Raw genomic sequence first — 18,567 nt, 5'->3', positions numbered from 1 at the left:
TGTAGCATATTTGATTGATGTGAGAGAGAAAAAATTAAAATTAATTGGGTTATATTTCTAATTACCATAATGTCCCTAATTATATTTCAAGAAGATGAAGTATAAGTTTAAATTAAAAAAATAATTAATTGTGAAGTAATTAAATTTTTAAATGAAAATATTTTAAAAAAATTAAATACATATAAATAATATTTTAAAAATGATGTGGAAATATTTTTTTACTAGGACATTTAAAAGGTAAAAATAGTATTAAAAAATTTTATAATATTTAAAATTGGATTCGCAAATAAAATTAAACCAACTTTAAAAAACTTGCACACATTACAAAAGTTATGATTTTTTTCTTTAATAAATTAAATATTAAAAAAATAAGAAAAATACATGTTAAATTTTGTAGATTTGACTTGTGCCCAAATTTTTCCTTATCTAACTGATATTTTAATTTTCAACTTGTTATAGTTAAAATAATAAATATTTTAATCCTTATTTTATATCACTGCTAAATAGATTATTTTAACTTATTTATATCAAAATAATGAAATATAAATTGAGTCATAAAATACAAGAAGATAAATAATTGGGATAACCAGTTATAGTTACTTACATGATCATTATTGGTTACGTTGAAGCACATAACTAATTATATGCATCAACATAATTAGTTATGTAAAATAATAATAAGTTATATCTCTTGAAACCTGCTCCATGGGTGGTAAGGAAACAAACACAACAAATTTGAAGGGTCTCAAACATTAGCTACCAAAGTGTCCTTCCTTATAAACTAAGAGGTGTGACGTGGTTAAAATCATACACAACCTCAAAGGAAAATAGATTAATAGTTGTATCGATCGCTCTTTTGTAAGTAAATTCAATATCGGGAAGATATTCATCACAAGACTTCTTGTTGCCCTTTAAAATAATCCTCAACAAAGTATATAAGGACTTGTTTACTATCTCAGTCTATCCATCAGTTTGAGGATGACATGTGGTAGAAAATAGAAGTTTATGGTTGGCTAAATAGGGTTCAGAAACATGAAACCACCTCTTAATCTCATTCATGCTCTATACACAATCAATGATCGTTCCTCACAATTGAGCATTAAGCACACTACCAGACCCAAGGAGATTTAATATAAAAGAGAATCATGCATCTATACACAATAATAACTTCCAAAAATATCCAATCCCATCAAAATAGATTTAGCAAATCATAATAAATTTTTATAATATGATACAAATCATGTCGACAAACAGATAACTAAGGACACATTGAATTAGGAAATAGTAAAGAAATTATGTAGGAGTGTTTAGTGAGACTAGAGTGTTCTCCTAGTGGGTCTTATCTTAAGTGTGTGTGCACTTCAAGTGGTGGCTCTTCACCACTCATCTTGGAGTAACTCATCCTGTGCTTCATTATCCTTTCTCCATAAGCTTTCTTCATCCTTTCATCTTTTCTCTTTATGTTCTTCTTTTTTATTTTCCATTCCTTTATGTTCTTGTGTTCATCTTTTTTTTCTATTCGGTTTCCATTTTCTTTCTTTTCTTTATATGCTCTTTAATTCTGCCCTCATCATCTAAATTACCATATTTTTGTTTTTTCTCTTTGCCCTCTAAAAGTTAACCTTCACACTTAACTATTTAGTTAAGTTCATGTCCAATGAGAATCTTCTTTGTGTTTCTCACCATAATTGTTAATCTCAAAACGCCTAAACAAACGTGAAACCCTTAAAATGTGTCGATCTAAAATCAACTCACATCATGATATAATTTAGGATAAGAATCTAAATTACAACAAACAAAGATTCTTACATGTTGTGGCCAACTTAGCTTCTAGATTCCCTCTCTGGAGATTGGGCTTCACTCTTGTTAAGGCTTTGGCCTTCTTGACTTGATTGGATTATGAAGTTCAGACTTTTTGAGCTGAATCAACAAAACCTTGCTACTTATGCCTCTCTAAGGATCCTACTTCATCCTTCTAAATCTTACTTCTCACTAATTCTTGGTACTCTTTAATACCTCTTAGTTTCTCTTTTTCCCTCTCGATGCTTAAAATGTTAGCCCAAGGTCTTTATTTATAGATTTTAGAAAGAGGGTTCAAGTGATTCAAGGAGATTAGTGATTTGCTTAAAGAAGGCCAATTCTTTTATCCTTAAGCATTATTTTTGGGCTTCAATCTTCAATTCTTGGGCTTCTTGAGATTTCAAAGTCAAGGATTCATTCTAGATCATGCAATCACTATCAAATCTTAATCATAAGGTAGGATTGACTGGACTTAGGCTCCAAGCAAAATCCTCTTGATCCTAACTTTGGTTCACTTTGGCTTGAGCCCTTTTTGAGCGATGTTGGGTTTTGTTCATGGTTAAGGATTCTATTCACCTAACCCTTTCTGATTTTTCTCAACCTTTTCTTTGAAATGTTGTAATTGTGATGGCTTGAATTTTCTCAATGGATGTACATGTTCTCAACGCTTTGAAGAATTACAATCTGCTGAGTCATTTTTCATGTGCTGGACGAATTGACTCTGATGCTCCGTCCCGGTATGCTTGCTTTTTTGCACTTTTTTGCACAAATTTTTGCAATTTCCTTATTCTTTTCATGTTCTTCATGTGCAGTAATGGTTGGAGTGTTTTGGCATGCTTCTTGCTGATATTTATACAAATTCTTCCTTATTTACATGCCATGCCTTTTGCGCTATGAATTCTATTACAATTATAATTATGCACTTACTAGCAACAAAATTTTATCATATTTTCACTTTATTTTGAAAGTTATTACTACTCTAGTAATCTTTAGTCTTGTGGATACGACAACCCTCTTTCAGCTATACTACTGTTAACTCGGTCTACTTCTCAAGAATAGATTTAATAAATCAACCCATCACTTTTATAGTTAGTTAGTTTTTTGGTTTTATAGCTTTATGCAATTCAATTTTTGTCTATTGGAGTTCCTCTACTTTTTTATTCTCTTTCATTTTCGTGGTCTACTTTTCTCTACCGTTTTCAATTCTGCAACGTTACATTTGGAAGATAATTGAATTCTGGAAATGGGTAACTACAAATTCAAAACTATGTTAGACGATGCTTTGTTCAAGTTGTTTTCTTTTTCGATATCATTTTAGAATTTAGTTCTTGATTAAGAACTACTTTCTTTGAATATACAAATTGATTGACTCTATATTTTCTTCATTTAACAAATAATTCAAATTTGGATTTCTTGCATTCAAGGTTGAAGATAACTTGACCACGGTTTTGGTTTGATGTTTTGCATTTCTCGAATGAAATTTTCTTCTCTTTATTGTTATTCCTTTAACTTTCTGCATTTACATTTCAATTTATGAACTTAATTATTTTCAATTTTAGTCATGTTTTATTTTCAATTTTTACAATGTTAGGTCGTTAGACAATTTCTATTACAATTTTCTTGTTCAATTTGAGAAATTCTATGGTTTCTTTTCAACATTTTGTTGTTTACAAATCTTGTCATTTACAATTTTTGCATTTTACATTCCTATTGTTTCATTTTCATTAGACGCTCAAATCTGTAAAACTATTAGACGGTATGGTAGAAGATTGTTCATTAGATGGTTTGATGGTTGCACCTAATTTTCATACTTCATGAATTCAGTTGTGTTGTGTTTTGCTTGTTACTTTAAATTTAGATTGGAATTTCAATTCACATTCATGCACTAAATGAATCGTCTAGCTAATTTTATTTTCATTGTCTAATACATGCTCTAGTTTTTATTTGTTATTTCAATTTCATTCTTCTACCATTTCAATGTTTTTTATTTATATTAGTTTTCAATTCAATTTTTTACCGCTTTCAATCAGTCCTTTTACTCAAATCCACGTAATTTCAATTACTATATTTCAATTATTATCTTTCGTTTTTTCATGTACTTTGTTTCTTGTCTTCATTTACTAATCATTGTTTTCACATTTATGCTTTATGCAATTTCTATATTCTAATCTTCCCTCAATGTTAATTTGTTAATGCGTGATCACCCCAACATATTCAGCCACCACATATATGAGAAATAGAACTCTGTTGAAATCAGAATTCACTCTTTCTTGAAGCTCAATCTTCTCTTTGCTATAGTTTTGAGGGAACCTAGCTTAGAACACTCAAGAAGTTGGCATAACCTCTTCTCGATTCCTTGAATTCCTTCCATAATTCAACCACATCACACAAATCATTCCATTTCTCAAGTATTTCGCTGCAAAACCTTCACTCATTGGCATCAACCAGTGCTGGAAAAATCATGCAACCTATGCTGGCTTGCATCATTTGTTGAAATAGAATATGAAGCAATAGAAATGTACGAGATGCGTGTCTGGACCTAGGTTGACCTCTATATCTAACAACTTCCCTTATTAATAGTCTCTATTCAATAACTTATGTTGATGTTCTTTTTTCATGCTTTTGTTTTTTTATATATAATATTGTTTCCTTAGCATCTTTTTACTTTGATATTGTTTTCTTGGCATCTTTCTACCCTGTTCTCTCAGTTGCAGTAATATGCATAATGACATTATCTAATAAATGGGAAATAGATCGTTACTAACAAAATGAATATATACAATGTCCAAGTTTTTCCATATTTCTTGTTCCATGAACAGGTTAAACATTAGAAGAGTATTGACATAAACTCTATGTTTTCCAACAAATTCAAGGAAAACATTGGTATATGTCCAACCAAACCTACCAAAGATGATGTGGACTGTAATCAATGATGACAATGGAACATAGTAGGACATTGCTATACACCAAGAAACAACATTGGTGGTTGCATCAATTTCCCTTTGCATTTTCCATGTCATCTTCAGTTTTCCAAACAACATCCTCCAAGCATGTTGAAAGCTTGTTGTAGAACTGCATAGTTCAAACAGACAAATTCTTTTCAATTAGAATTAGAAGTAACACAAGGGTGTTAAAAACCACACCATTCTGAATGTTACTATGCAAAAACTTGCTGCTGTGGTTTGATCAGCACTTAGGTTACATAATGTCGGAGATTACAAGTATTACTTGTAACAGTGTTTCACTAAGATCATATTTCAGAATTACTCTTTCTAAAGATACAGAAAAGAGGCAAGAGAGGGCAAAATGGTTGTCATAACATCAAGTTTAGTTTGATTATGTGAAGGGGAGACTATTTTGTTCAACATCAGAAAACATAAGAAGGTTTCAAAAGTTGACAACAGAAGAATTATATTGAAAATGTAGGAATCAAATACTCAGAAATCAATTCAATGAGAAGTGAGAGACAAAGATACCTTGAGGAACTCTAATGTATCACCTTTTGCTTTATTAATCTTAACCACGTGAAGTGAAGGTGCCACTTGAAATATCTGATTAAAACGTTAAGAGCATATCAATATTCAATATTCAATATTATGAGAAATGAGGCTCTGCATCATCCAAAAATAGCAACGATGTACCTCTGTTGCAACATTGAGGTTTCCCTTCCTTCCAGCTTTCACATTTTTAAGCTTCATCTGTGAACGATTATTCCTTAGTTAAAGAAAATTAACATTGGCTATGGAATTAACTGAGAGCATTGTACATAATAAGTTGCACAAGCTTGGCTTACCTTGAAATTTTTCTTCTGCACATCAAAACCAAGAGGTTTTGCAGCTTCTTCAATCTTGTTGATAATTTCATTGGCAGGGCATTTTGATGTGAACCTTATTTCTCTTTTAAATCCCTGTAACCAATAACTTCAGATTAACAATCCGCACATTAATTTAAAGTAAGAAGCCTCATAAATTAGGCATTGCAAATCAAAAAGTTCTCATCCAAACCAAGTTTTAATAAAGTTAACTACGTTATGTTTGGACCAATTTTTTTGTCTTAGTTAAAAATTAAGAGTTTTAGATTTATTTGTTTGGGTCTTTTTATCTAAAAACTCCTTTTAAACCAAATGTTCTGTTTCACTGTACTGTTCCAATTAATTCAGGATGAGAAACAGCACAAGACCTGGATGTGCAACTTATTTTTAGTAGTTGCTCCAATTAGCATTCTTTTTTTCAAAAACAATACTGCCCCCACCCTCCTTTTCAAAATTAATCTCCTTAATTTTTTAAGAATTTTTCTCCAAATGTGTAGTCCTCATAAGAAAAGGAAAAATAACTAGGCTAAAAAAAACTAGCTTCTCCTTAATTCAGTATGTTGAAATTTACATAACTTAGTAGCAATTCATTTATTCTCATATTTTATTACCCTAAATAAGAGGTCAAATGTTTCACACTATATAAATGGTGTTATGAATAAGAAATAATATTGAAAGAGATAATTATAGAGAGTAACTGTGTGTAATGGCTGCACACTTGATCTCTTATTTATAGCTTGATTATAGTTAATCGATGGAGTACTTAAGGGGTAATTAGGAGGTAAGCAGATGCTAATTTGCATCCCAATAATCACTGACTGAGCTGTAGCCTGATCACTGTTAAATCAACACAACTATTGTTGACTATATATTCTAACACAAATGATGATTTTACCATTATAGTAAATAAAAACCTGAATATCCAATGAGACATGCCTGTGGGGCTACGCTCATTTCCTTGGTATCTGGAAATCCTTTCCACATCTCAACCAGACTCCTGGTGGATGAGAATTGGAGAGAAAAATAATGGATGCTAAAGATTCATCATTGTAATAAAAACAATCCAATCACATGAAGTTAAAAACCTGGTCTATGTCAAACAAGTTTTCTAGGTTCAGCCCTTTGGACAAGGATATCAATTCAAATGCATTCATAGCTGTTGGCTGATCTTCCTTCTCTCTTACATTGTGCACCTGCATTTTTTGAGAAAATCCTTAATATGAAACTCAGCACTGGCGCAATATTACAAACCAATACCAAAATCATAAGGCCATCTTCAACATACTTCATAGTCTTTAAAGATGGCCTCAATGTCATCAGTGTTGCTCTCCTTTGTCTCCTTGAAAACCGGAAGTTTATAGTCTTTTTTAAACCATTCATCACACAAAATCTCCTGTACAGTGATACGCTGCCATACAGTTATAGAAAAATCAGAAATCCATTCTAAAATCTAACTACGAATGAAACAATAAAAAGAGCAATGAAACTAGTTTGATTATTAGTTATCAGTTTCTTTTGAATATTTGTGGGTTATATAAGTAAAGTAAAACATAAGGAGATTCTAATAAGTGAAACATAGTTAATCGATCAAATATCATAGCCAACTCAGTTTGAAAAGTTACAAATGTTACAATTGAAATGGCTGTTTTACTTTAGGAATAAGCATGCAATTTCAGTTGTAAAGTGTTGAAATTTTTCAAACTGTCCAGAGCTAGCCATTTGGCTAAGAGGGTTCATTTGCAACTTACAGTAATGGGGTTGGGATTCAAGATTCTAGCTATCAATTTCCTGGCACTAAAAGAAAGCCAAGGGGGCCAGGTGAATTCAGCAGCTGAAATCTGAAAACCAAGAAATGAAAATAATAAGCACAAAAATATACAGGACAATAATAAAGTTATACAAAAACACAGAAGTGCTTACTTTTTTATACAGGTTCAAAAGATTAGTGTCATCAAAAGGCAAGTAACCTGCAAGCAATACAAAGAGAATCACACCACATGACCACAAATCTGCAGCTGCCCCATCATAGCCTCCATCATTAAGGACCTATTAAACAAGAATATATGATCACAGGATTGATTTTAAATGTAGAAAATTTTGTATTTTGCATATAATTTGTCTGCACCTCAGGAGCAACATAATTTGGAGTTCCACATGTTGTATGGAGCAGTCCATCATCCTGTAAAAAGAGCCAGTTTGAGATTCATATTCAAATTCAAAACATTTGGATATTATGCAATAGAAAGAACAGTTACTTGGACAGGATGTGACACAACTTTGGTTGCAGGAAAGTAGAAATCTAATGTGCTTGTCTTTTGAAATTCAAATTTTCAAGGCTAAGTTCCCTACTAATATAATTGAAACTTGTTTGATTTTATATGTCAATTATATTTTAGTATTGTTCCTCAAACATTCTGAAAAAGCAAGTTTAGTCCTTGTGTTGTGTTACTAATGCGTTCCATAGTTGGACTCCAAATTAACTTACCATTGCTAAAGTCAGCTAAATTTACTTTTCTTCCTAATATAAGGACTAAGTTAAGCAATGGTGCATATTTTAAATTGCAAAATGATGTTTTACTCAAATTTAATTGAGAAGGCAATGAATCATTCTTACCCTGACTTGTTGGGAAAGTGCACTCAATCCAAAATCAGAAATTTTAAGGTTCCCAGAAGCATCTAATAGTAAGTTCTCTAGCTGCAGAACAAAGTTTTATGAATAATGAAACAAAAGTAAGTATCTCTTATATTCTTTAATCAATAGAAAATAAATTGAGGAATCAGCATATTGTGAGATGAAAGGGCTTTACTTTCAGGTCTCTGTGGTAGACACCCCTGCTATGGCAATAGTCAACAGCATTTATAAGCTGTTGGAAATGTCTTCGTGCTTCCTTTTCTCTCATCCGTCCAGTGTTTAACTTCACGAGAAAAAAAAAATAGAATTAGAACATTTAACAAACACTTTTTCCGCTTCAACAAAATCTTAGCTTAAGGACTAAGACACACAACACCCTTTTACATTTCAATTATAATACCACTGGGGATGGAAGGAATGAACAAGCACGAAATAGATAGAACACAACTATAGAATCATAAACTAAATAAAGTGAGAGAACAAAAAATGTAATCTAGTATGTATCCACTTTATACTTTCCTAATCAAGTTCAAGAATCAATCGTAAATGAAAGAAAATTATAACCAAACAGGATCTAAGAAAACTTTATTTACTCACAATTTTATGAAAAAGCTCTCCCCCAGTCACAAACTCTAAAATAATGTATATTTTTGTCTTGCTCCCCATGACCTGCAAATGAAATATGAAATCTTGCATGATGCACTTTAAGAAATGAATTTAGTGCATAAGGATTTGTTTGATAATTAATTTGGTATTTTGTTTCGCGCATAAGAATTCTTATTTGTTCTTTGATTATCATCTAGAAAGCAAATAATGAGTGAGTGGGTTAATTTGTTTGGTAAGGTATTTGTTCCGAGTCTTAAGTCTTAACTCTAATGGATTGTGTGCAAATCACTTTTGGAGGTCTTCAAGCCATGAGTGGCAAGGAGGACTTCAATTAAGTCCTTAATTGATCAGAAAGATAATCATGCTAATGGGATAGAAAGTTAGAACCTCAAGTGAAAGAGGTTATTTTTAACATTTAGAAAACCTTTGTAATCCTTTGATTTCAAATATTGTTTCATTACACTTTGACAAATTTCTTGAATGGTAAGCTAAATTCTTAGTCAAACAGACTGTTTTTAAGTTCTATGCACAAGCCCTGGTTTTAAAAATAGCACAACTTTTAGAAACGATTAAATGCAATGAAGGATATAGTAAAGAGATGAAAACATAGGCCAGTAAATTGAGTTCATAACAGAGTTGATGACTCTTTCCATCAGCAACATTTGAGTCAAAGTTTATCTGTTCCCTAATAAAAAGAGAAGAGCATATTTGTCAAAAAGTGAGAGACAAGATGTTGGTTGTGCGTGTAGTATTAGAGAGAGAGAGAGACCTCATGTAGTTGAACAACATTTGGATGCTTGATCAACTTCATTGTGGCTATTTCTCTCTGGATCTGTAAAAATACATCAAGAAACCTCATTAGAGCAACTTAATACAAAAGATGTATTTGAAATCTGAAACCTAGATGCCTACTAAAACTAAGTTGAAGAAAAAACCATGCTTAATAATTGTCTTGAACCAATTAGGCATAAAAATGTATGCCTTAATAGTTCATGGGAAGGTAGAACAAGAATGTAATGTCAAAGAAAATTTCTTGAACTACCTGCTCAGCCAGCATATACTTGAGAACCTTCTCCTTGTCAAGAATCTTAAGAGCCACTGGCTCCCCAGTCTCAGAGTTCCTAGCAAATTTCACCTTTGCAAATGTTCCCTCCCCAATGGTCCTCCCTACCTCATATTTACCCACTCGACGCTTAATTTTCTGCCCATTCATCCTCTATGATGGTTGAACTTTATTGCAGTTTCTGAAAGTATCTATAAAGTATCTACCTGAAAAGCACATCACAATCAGTTCCTAAGCAAACTCACTAAAGGGTAAAAAAAAGTTTTGTTCTTTGATGAGAGGTTGTAAAATCCCATTAGTCCCTATGGTTTCAAAAACACTAAAGCTGAAGTCTTAGATGCAATGCAACTTAGCCACTGGCTCCTCAATTTTATTTTCAAAACACCCTCAAGATTTTATCTTTCCCCACTTCAGAACGGTGAAGGATCAATTGCAAAACCAAACCCCAGAAATACCATTTTTTAACAAGTAGTTAATGCAGGAACACACCAGAAAGAGATCAAAGAGAACCGTGTTTCCAACTGTAAAGAACCCATAAGATCTTACAGCAACCAAGCCTTGCAGCTAAAACTAGTCTCAACCAGAATTCAGCTGGAATAGGCAAATCAACACAACAGCGCTTTAAAAAAAATATACATTTCGGAGACTACATTATTTGTGATAAAATAAGCAAATCTTAAAAAAAATAATTGCCAAACCAGAGATTCTCCAGCATTTCAGAATCCAATAATTGTAGAAACACCTCAAGCTGATGCATGACTTAAATCATTCAGCAATAGAATAAGGCACTTTCAAGAGCGAGAGAGAGAGGCAACACCCTACCCCTTTCCCCAGCACAACTGGACATCAAATCCCAGAAACCAGAAAAACAGAAGAAGATAAAACAAAACCAGTGCTTGATTTGCATTCACTGATGTATAAAAGAAAATGGAGGAAAAAAACAAAAGCTCATAAAAAAGTCACCTTAGAAAAAAGGAAGGGAAGAAACAAAAAGAGACCACTTTTTTATGAATCAAAACGCATGCTGAGAATCAAACAACAAAACAAGTTTTCAAATTTAAAGTATTAGCACACATACTTGAATATTCGAAATTTACAAAATAAAAGCTTGAGTCTCATATCGTAGATACATATGAGTGGTTGTGGTTATGAAAAAGAAAGAAAAAAAGTGCTCACATACTTGAATTTGATATAGAACAAGATGTGTGTGCAAAGGGGAGGTGATAAATGATAATTTTATATATAGATTTTGTAACACCTCATTCAATTATTGACAGCCATGCAACTTGACAATTTTTTTCCTTATGTACCTAATATGTTTTCTTGTCTTTTGACTATAAAATATTTCTTTAGAAAGTTGTAACATTCATTCTCAAATGAGAATGGCGGTTAAATAAAGTTCTAGAATATTGCAAATTGTAGTACATAGTGAACGAGAAAGAAGTTGTGGTATCTAGTCACATGGATACATGGAGCAAACAAAGAATATGACAAGAGCAACCATCTGATCTCTTGGTCTAGTCAAAGAAAACCAATTGACGAATACCAATTGACTGAGAAGTGGAAAGACGTGAAGTCAAGGCGTGAGCTTATGTAAGAGGAAGAGATCCGGTCTTATAACTTGTAGGAGAAGCTATTCATCATCCATTGGTATTATGTGCCTAATCTTTTAGTTCACTAAATTCATTTTCACCAAAAAAAATAAGGAAAAAAAATGGTCAACCGTTGTTGATACCCACAACTTGAAGAATGTTACGATAAATGGTATTTCAAACATCAGTTTTTAACTTCATTTTTCATAATTATTTAAATATAATAAATAAAATAGAAATATGAAATTTAAATGACTAGTTTGTAAATAAAAAATTAAAAAAAATTAAACTGACGACATGTCTGTTTCTTTTATTTTACATTTATAACTTATTTTAACAAATAATTATAAGAAACACTTATAATATATTAAGTAATGTAACTCTCCACATCACAAACAATTTTTTTTTTCTTATTCTCTCTTTTTTTCTAATTTTTCTCTCTTCATACCTTATTATTATCACACCTAATAGTAGAGAGCTAAGAATCAATCTTATTTCATCATATTGCAAACAAAGTAAAGTTCGTATTTACTCTAAAAAAAAGTTCACTATTTTTTTTATGATTTTGCCATCAATATTGGTAGCGTTAGTTGGTAAAAGTAACCATCTCAACTTTATTTACCTTATACTAAAATCTTACTGTGTTAGGATAACTTGTTTTTGGTCCCCAAATTTTGTGTAACATTACTGGTTAAATTTTGGAGTTTGCTTTGAAGATAAACATTTCAGGTAAGGAGAGCTAGTTTTAACTTTTCAATAGTACCCCAGACCAGAGGATCTAGAATGTTGTTGAGTTGTATTGTGAATTGTTTGAAGTTTAAACAATAATGAAAGTTGTTTGTCTAAATTGAATTTTGTTTAATATTTTTTAATATATATATATATATATATATATATATATATATTGACATATGAGTTTTATGAGACTGCAAGCCAAATTTTGAGCAAGGTAGTATCATATTGATTTTGTAGGTTATATAAAGTACAAATTGAAGTATTGATTTTGGGTGCATAATTCAAATTTAACTAGCACGTTACTTAAACTTTTGATATTTTGGCTCAAGTAGCAAATTTTTGCTCAAGGAAAAGTATGACAAAAAACTTACCTTGTTTTTTAGTCTATTTTTGTTTAAGCGAAAATAGTATTGAAACTAAGCCTAGTCTCGACCCAATTTTTGCTCAATCGAAGCAATTTTCTCTCAAGCGAAAATTGTATTGCAACTGAACCTACTCTCGATCCAATTTTCACTCAAGAAAATATTTTTTTTTTCTAAAGAGCAAACCATTTTCACTTAAGCACAAATTGTACTACAACTAAACCTAGTCGCAACCCCATTTTTGCTCATTTTTGCTCAAGCGAAGAAATTTTCGCTCAAGTACGGACCATTTTCGCTCAAGTTAAAAATTAATTTTTTTTATTCTTATCTCTTTGAATTGGATTATGCATGAATGATTTATAAATGTAAAGTGAATATTAGTTTGTGTAATCAATTGATTTGTGAAATTCTCATATGATATGTATTGTATGAAAATGACTTACTAAATATGATGGAAGTCAAATGAAATTGAAGTCATACATTTGAGATAATATGTGAGTCATTATTTGATTGTGTAGTAAGTATTGATACCTATGCTATAACAAATTTCTCAATGCTTCACTGATGATCTAAGTCACATAAACTAAGAAGTCAGGTAGTGAGAAGCTGAGGGAGGAGTTTTTACGCATCGTGACATATGTCAATGCATGATCTGAGTTGTATTAAACTTACCATGATACCTTGATTTTTTGATTCACTTATAAATCTGAGTACTATATTAGATCAGATGTTAGTCTAGTAGCACATACTTACTACAAGTCTTTGGGAAGGTGTCAGTTATTTCTACTTATTGAATATCTTTGATATATAGATCCATGTGTGATCTATATTATTGTTGTATGTTGGTATTTTAAGAAGATTGAATGGTTGTGATCTGTTGATTGAAATATTTTCTTTATATATACTTTTTTATGAAGAAAATTTATTTTAATAGCTTACCCTTGCATGTGTTTATTTGTTTTGTGAACTGCAATGAATGTACTATGTACACAAACATATACGGCTGCAAGCACAGAAGCATCTGGAAGACCACAAGCTTTTCTTGGCACCATTTCCTCTCATTTTTATTTCCTTTTTGTCAGACACAACTTGTTATAACTAGCTTGTTCTACTGTTTTATGTTACACATGCTATATTTTCTCTCCTTGAGTGGGTGAGGAAAGGTAAGATTTCAACCTTATAGGTTCAAAGTATGTGTATTGCACAATTGAGGTTCAACTAGGATAATTTTCCAATTTTTCTGTTAGGGTGGCTTTTTGGCTTTAAGCTCAAGATTTTCAAGAAAAATATGTTTTGATTCTCTCCATGCTTTTTGTGTTTACTAGCAATCTAGACTTAACGCAAAATTACTTAGGCTTATTAGGTATCAACCACTCACTCATTCTCACTCTAGTGGTTCTCTCAACACTAGGTATGACCTCTTCTTGTGTTAATTTTTATCGTGTGAATCCCTGTCTATGTCTCTTGAAATTTTTCAACATCGTGTACTATCTAACCTGGTTGCAGCATTATTTTAGAATTTTCTCAATCTTCTTCCTTTACCAACTCGTACTTTAACCAAATTTTCAAAAATAATTTTAACTCATTCTCAAATAGTTGTTACTCCTAAATTATACTAACCATCTTTATTTATCATCAAAAGAAAGGTATGTAAAACTACCTAACAATTGAGACAAAAATGTTAAACAAAATTTAAAATGCAAAACATAAAACAGAATTCAAAGTGAAATGTAAAACTAAATGTATGTGCAAAAATTAAAAGAACTTCATTTGGTCAATCTTTCTCCTTTACTCCTTACTCTGCACTAAATTTATGAAAATATCATAAAAATATGATTATAAAAAAATTGCCCTAACAAACAGGTTTTTTGACCACCATGTTTTTTTTTTCATTTTTTACCAAAATGAGACTGCTTTTAAAAAAAATAGATTTGGGAAAGTCGTGCCAACGTGACATGACTTCATATGAAGAACTTCTGCAAAGTTAACACAAATTTTTCCACGTCATATGAAGTCGTGCATAGATCATATTTGACAGTAATGTAATATATTAATTTGGTTATTTGATTATACAACATGTTAGTGTTAGAATTAATGGCTTAAACAAGACGGGGGGTGAATTGTTTATCAAAGATTTTCGCAAAGATTGAATAAGACTGAAGCTTTAACATAATTCAAAGATTAAGCAATCAATGAAAGCAATAAAAAAATGATTAAGAAACTGTTTGCAGAATTTCAATCGGTTGAAACTTTGTTTTAACTGATTTTTTATAGCAGCAGCAAAATCAGAATTAAAACAAACAATTATAAGGAGTGAGAGAGAGAGAGAGAGATATTTACTCAGCCAATTTTATACTGGTTCACTCAACCTTGAGCTACATCCAGTTCCCAGAACAACCACTGGGTTCCACTAGTAATCACTCACAAATTACAACTTACATAACCACAAAAAGGTGATCTTGAAACCACAAGAACCACTCATCCTCTTTGTAAACACACACCTTTAACCAGAACAACCTCTGACTTTACAGGATTTCCACACAATTACAAGTTTATGAAAGAACAATTAGAAGAATCATGAAGGGAATAGATTACACCTGAGTTTACAAGAATCAGAAATCTCTTATGATCAAACCTTGAACCAGTGCACAACTATTCAACAATCTTGCAAAACTTTTGAAAAACTTCTTTCAAAACCAATCTCAATCTCACTGTATTTGATATCAAACTTTTGTATTTTTTTTTCAAAAGAAAAGTCATATTTATAGTACTTAAAACTAGTCGTTCTAGGCAGCATTTATGAGCCAAAACAGTTTTGATTCACATCCAAAACAAATTAACAGGTTTTCAAAAAGCTGTTATGAAATGTCACAATCAACCGGTTGAAAAGTCGTTTTAACCGGTTAAATTGGTTAGGCAGTTATTTAACCAAGTAAAAAACAATTTTAAAACCTTCAAACAAGCCAAGTGACAAACAACCGATTATTTCGAGGATTCAACCGGTTGTTTTTCTCTTTGCTTAGAAAAACACTTTTCTCTTTTAAAACAGATTGAGCAAGCTTGTGCAAGGGACTAGGAAAGATCTTTACAAAGATTCTATACACCCTAAACTAAAGCCAAACCAAAAGCAGCACAACTTCAACCTTCATCATGGATTTGAAACATCAAAGCTCACATGTTCTACGGTTAGGCCCAACACTGTAATAGTTGCATACAACCTCTCATGTATGTTGTCTTGGTGATAGTTTCATGAATAATACACGATAATTATAATAGGGTTATCCAAATTAATATATTACATTATCGTCAAACATGATTCATGCATGATTACCCAATTTTTTTGTCGCTAAAAACTAACGCCCTTAAAATTTTTATTTATCAAATTAATTTCAAAAATTACATAACTTACTACTCAATTTTAAGTAATTTCAATTGTAATTAAATAATTAATAATATATATTCATTTAAGAATAAAAATATTTAAAAAAATTAACTAAAATCATGCTAACTTGACAAGACTTTAAATAACATGAACAAAATTGTGCTAAGATGACACATTCATATAATGTTGTGCCAGATTGACACAACTTCCCTAAATCTATTTTTTTTTAAATCAACTCACCTAAATAAAATAAAAAAAGTCCTATAATAATAAAAAGAACCTAACAAACACGATTGCAAAACTTTACTAAAAACGACACTCATGCATGTTTAATTTTATGTTGACCAGAACAACGTTCAACTAGTGGTTAGCATAATTTAGATAAATTTAGAGTGTTTTATTTCACATTAATTATCCTTGTTCATGCTAGGGAGATGGGACCTAGAGAACTATTGAATGACTTTGTCTTCTTCCTTCCTTGAGGTAGGTTGCTAGAGCTTCACTGTGACCCTTCTGGCCTCGATGCTACTCCTTCGAATCTCGGTCCTTCAGTCTCTGGTGAATGCCAAATGGGGGAGGTACCTGCAGAAGACACTCTAACGCTCAAGTCAGCAAAAAGAGTATTCGACACTCAGGGGTGTACAGTAATAATGACGTACCTTGTTCTTGGAATGTGCGCTATTTATATTATTTTAATGGGCTTAACTTATTGGGCATGATTAGTGGAATGAATCACATTTAGGAGCGTATTACCTAGTTTTTAATGACGGTTTAGCTTTACTGACCTTGGTTTGAGTGTTAATGGATAAGGTATGTCAGTCGACCTGCACATCCGTGTAGGTCTCAGTCAGCTAAGTCAAGGAGACCGAGTCGTGGTAATGACCGGTCAGTCCATACCAGTACACTTGCCCCTAGGCTCGAGGATGGATGTATCCGATGAGTCTTTAATAATAGGTGTCGGTCGGTTCTTATTAGCTGAGTGACTATTGGACTCCCCGAGGTATGACATGACCTCAGGCGGCGTGACGTGACCCTTATTAATGAGGGGTTTTCGGGCGTGAAGCGTTGTGAACCGTTGGATCTGGGAGATCTAACGGTTGAGATTGTTGCGACGCTTCATCTTCTGAGGTCCTTGGCGCCTATAAATAGTGGTCCAAATAGTGTCGAGGTACTGTGCTACCTCTCTGCTGAGTGTTCTAATAACCGAGTGTTTCCTCGTCTTCCTGCTCTGATTAACCGAGTGTTTTCTCGTCCTCTTGTTGTCTCCCGGTCTTCAGCTTTGTATAAGGTTAGTTATGTCTACCTTGACTTGGCCTACCTCTTCTTCTTCTGCTCCCCTTTCTCCTCCTCTCGCTCGTCCCTCTTCTTCGTCATCTTCTTCTTTTGGGTCCTCCACAACCGATTCTTTGTCAGTCGAAGTGGCTGATAAGCCACTCCAGGTGGAGGTTGTTAGGGGAGATGATCTGGTGAATGTTGTTGACCAGTCGGGCTCTCCCTTGCAGAGCGTCCCTCAGTTAGATCTTAGTTAGGTCGACCCTAAGGTTGTTGGGATCTCGTCCATCTTTTCGACCGAGGCTTCTGTTTCTAAATTTTTGGACAAATGCTCGATTTTGAAGGCGAGTGGGCGTTCTAGCTTCTTTAGCGTTGAGTCGTGCTTGTCAACCGAGAGTGTTTGTATGGGGAGACTAGGTACCGATCCCTCCTTCTTCTACATGTATTCTTTCCTTTTATGAGACTTACATGTTTCTCTTCCTTTTGATAAATTTACAATGGGCGTCCTTCGGAATCTCAATGTAGCTCCCACCCAGATTCACCCAAATACCTAGGCGTCCATCCAGGCCTTTCGCCTGCTATGTGATGCCTTGTGTCTTCACCCTTCTCCTTATTCTTTTCTTTCCTACTGTACCTCTCACCCATCCAATCCTGTTTCATGGCACTCGTTGATCGGTTGGTCAGGGAGCGTCCTTTTCGGTTCTTTTGCCAACTCCTATAAGAGATTCAAAGAGAGGTTTGTTAAAGTTTGTATTTGGCCGGAGGTGACAACCTATTTTTTGACGAGACTGGTCGGTCGAGGTTTCCCCTTACAGGACCAGTCAACCTCGTGATTTTAAGGAGTGGTCGAGGCTGACTAGACGTGTCAATGAGTTGGAGATTCTCTGTCTCTTCGATGCGCTCTCGAGGAAGCTTCCCACTAGGCAGTTGATTGATGAGTATACTGAGTTGACACGCTAGGCGTCCGTTAAGGGTATGAGAATTTACTTTTTCTATCGGTCGGTCTTGTAATCGCCTTTTAGCACTTGCCCTTTTTGCATAAATTATGGATCAGGAGTCTCCTGCGGGTGCTAGTATGTTGGACGCCTTTAGGAAACGGGCGGTCGAAAGGAAGGGGCACCCTAGCATTGATGCACTTGACACCACAAAGGGCTCGAGTGCCCGCTCTGGCAAGGGCTCGGTCGACCCTTCCAGCAAGTCGAAGAAGCAATCGGGGGGGTAACATTACCACCACCACCCGCTCCCTTGGGTTGCTACCGACACCTCCACCTCGTCGGAAAGTGATTGAGGTGGACTCGCCCTCGCCTAAGCA

The 18,567-nt window shown here is 33.2% G+C and overlaps 1 protein-coding gene across 13 annotated transcripts; it reads right to left on the bottom strand.

Annotated features, from left to right (window-relative positions):
- Positions 1-4,531: 4,531 nt before the first annotated feature.
- Positions 4,532-11,213, bottom strand: LOC137831042 (CBL-interacting serine/threonine-protein kinase 3). 13 transcript variants are annotated; one of them, XR_011084318.2, is made up of 17 exons: positions 10,611-10,801; positions 10,402-10,503; positions 9,892-10,118; positions 9,619-9,681; positions 8,841-8,912; positions 8,419-8,526; positions 8,226-8,306; positions 7,737-7,790; positions 7,532-7,657; positions 7,360-7,449; positions 6,897-7,019; positions 6,697-6,804; positions 6,526-6,608; positions 5,594-5,707; positions 5,442-5,498; positions 5,277-5,351; positions 4,532-4,872 (listed from the first exon to the last, which is right to left on the bottom strand). XR_011084318.2 is itself a non-coding variant. In XM_068638542.2 (16 exons), the coding sequence occupies exons 3-16, from the start codon at positions 10,060-10,062 to the stop codon at positions 4,792-4,794; spliced, it is 1,323 nt and encodes a 440-aa protein (XP_068494643.2). In that variant the 5' UTR covers positions 10,063-10,118; positions 10,402-10,503; positions 10,611-10,803; the 3' UTR covers positions 4,532-4,791. The 13 variants fall into 13 exon arrangements, 8 of the variants coding, with proteins under 8 accessions (XP_068494643.2, XP_068494645.2, XP_068494648.2 ...); XR_011084320.2 differs by lacking the exons at positions 10,402-10,503; positions 10,611-10,801 and adding an exon at positions 11,093-11,213; XR_011084321.2 differs by lacking the exons at positions 10,402-10,503; positions 10,611-10,801 and adding an exon at positions 11,089-11,187.
- Positions 11,214-18,567: the final 7,354 nt, after the last annotated feature.

The sequence above is a fragment of the Phaseolus vulgaris genome, chromosome 6 (assembly GCF_051622355.1).
Source record: "Phaseolus vulgaris cultivar YP4 chromosome 6, ASM5162235v1, whole genome shotgun sequence".
NCBI classification, from domain to species: Eukaryota; Viridiplantae; Streptophyta; class Magnoliopsida; order Fabales; family Fabaceae; genus Phaseolus; species Phaseolus vulgaris.
The sequence above is the reverse complement of the archived record's forward strand: the minus strand, read 5'-3'. Positions and strand labels throughout refer to the sequence as shown.

Bases quoted from the DNA above. Each gene is read 5' to 3' on its own strand.
- LOC137831042 (XM_068638544.2), bottom strand. From the start codon at position 10,062: ATGAATGGGCAGAAAATTAAGCGTCGAGTGGGTAAATATGAGGTAGGG. The intron at 9,682-9,891 runs GTAGTTCAAGAA...GTATTTTTACAG, and splicing joins AGTATATGCTGGCTGAGCAG to ATCCAGAGAGAAATAGCCAC. The intron at 7,791-8,225 runs GTAAGAATGATT...CTCTTTTTACAG, and splicing joins CACTTTCCCAACAAGTCAGG to GATGATGGACTGCTCCATAC.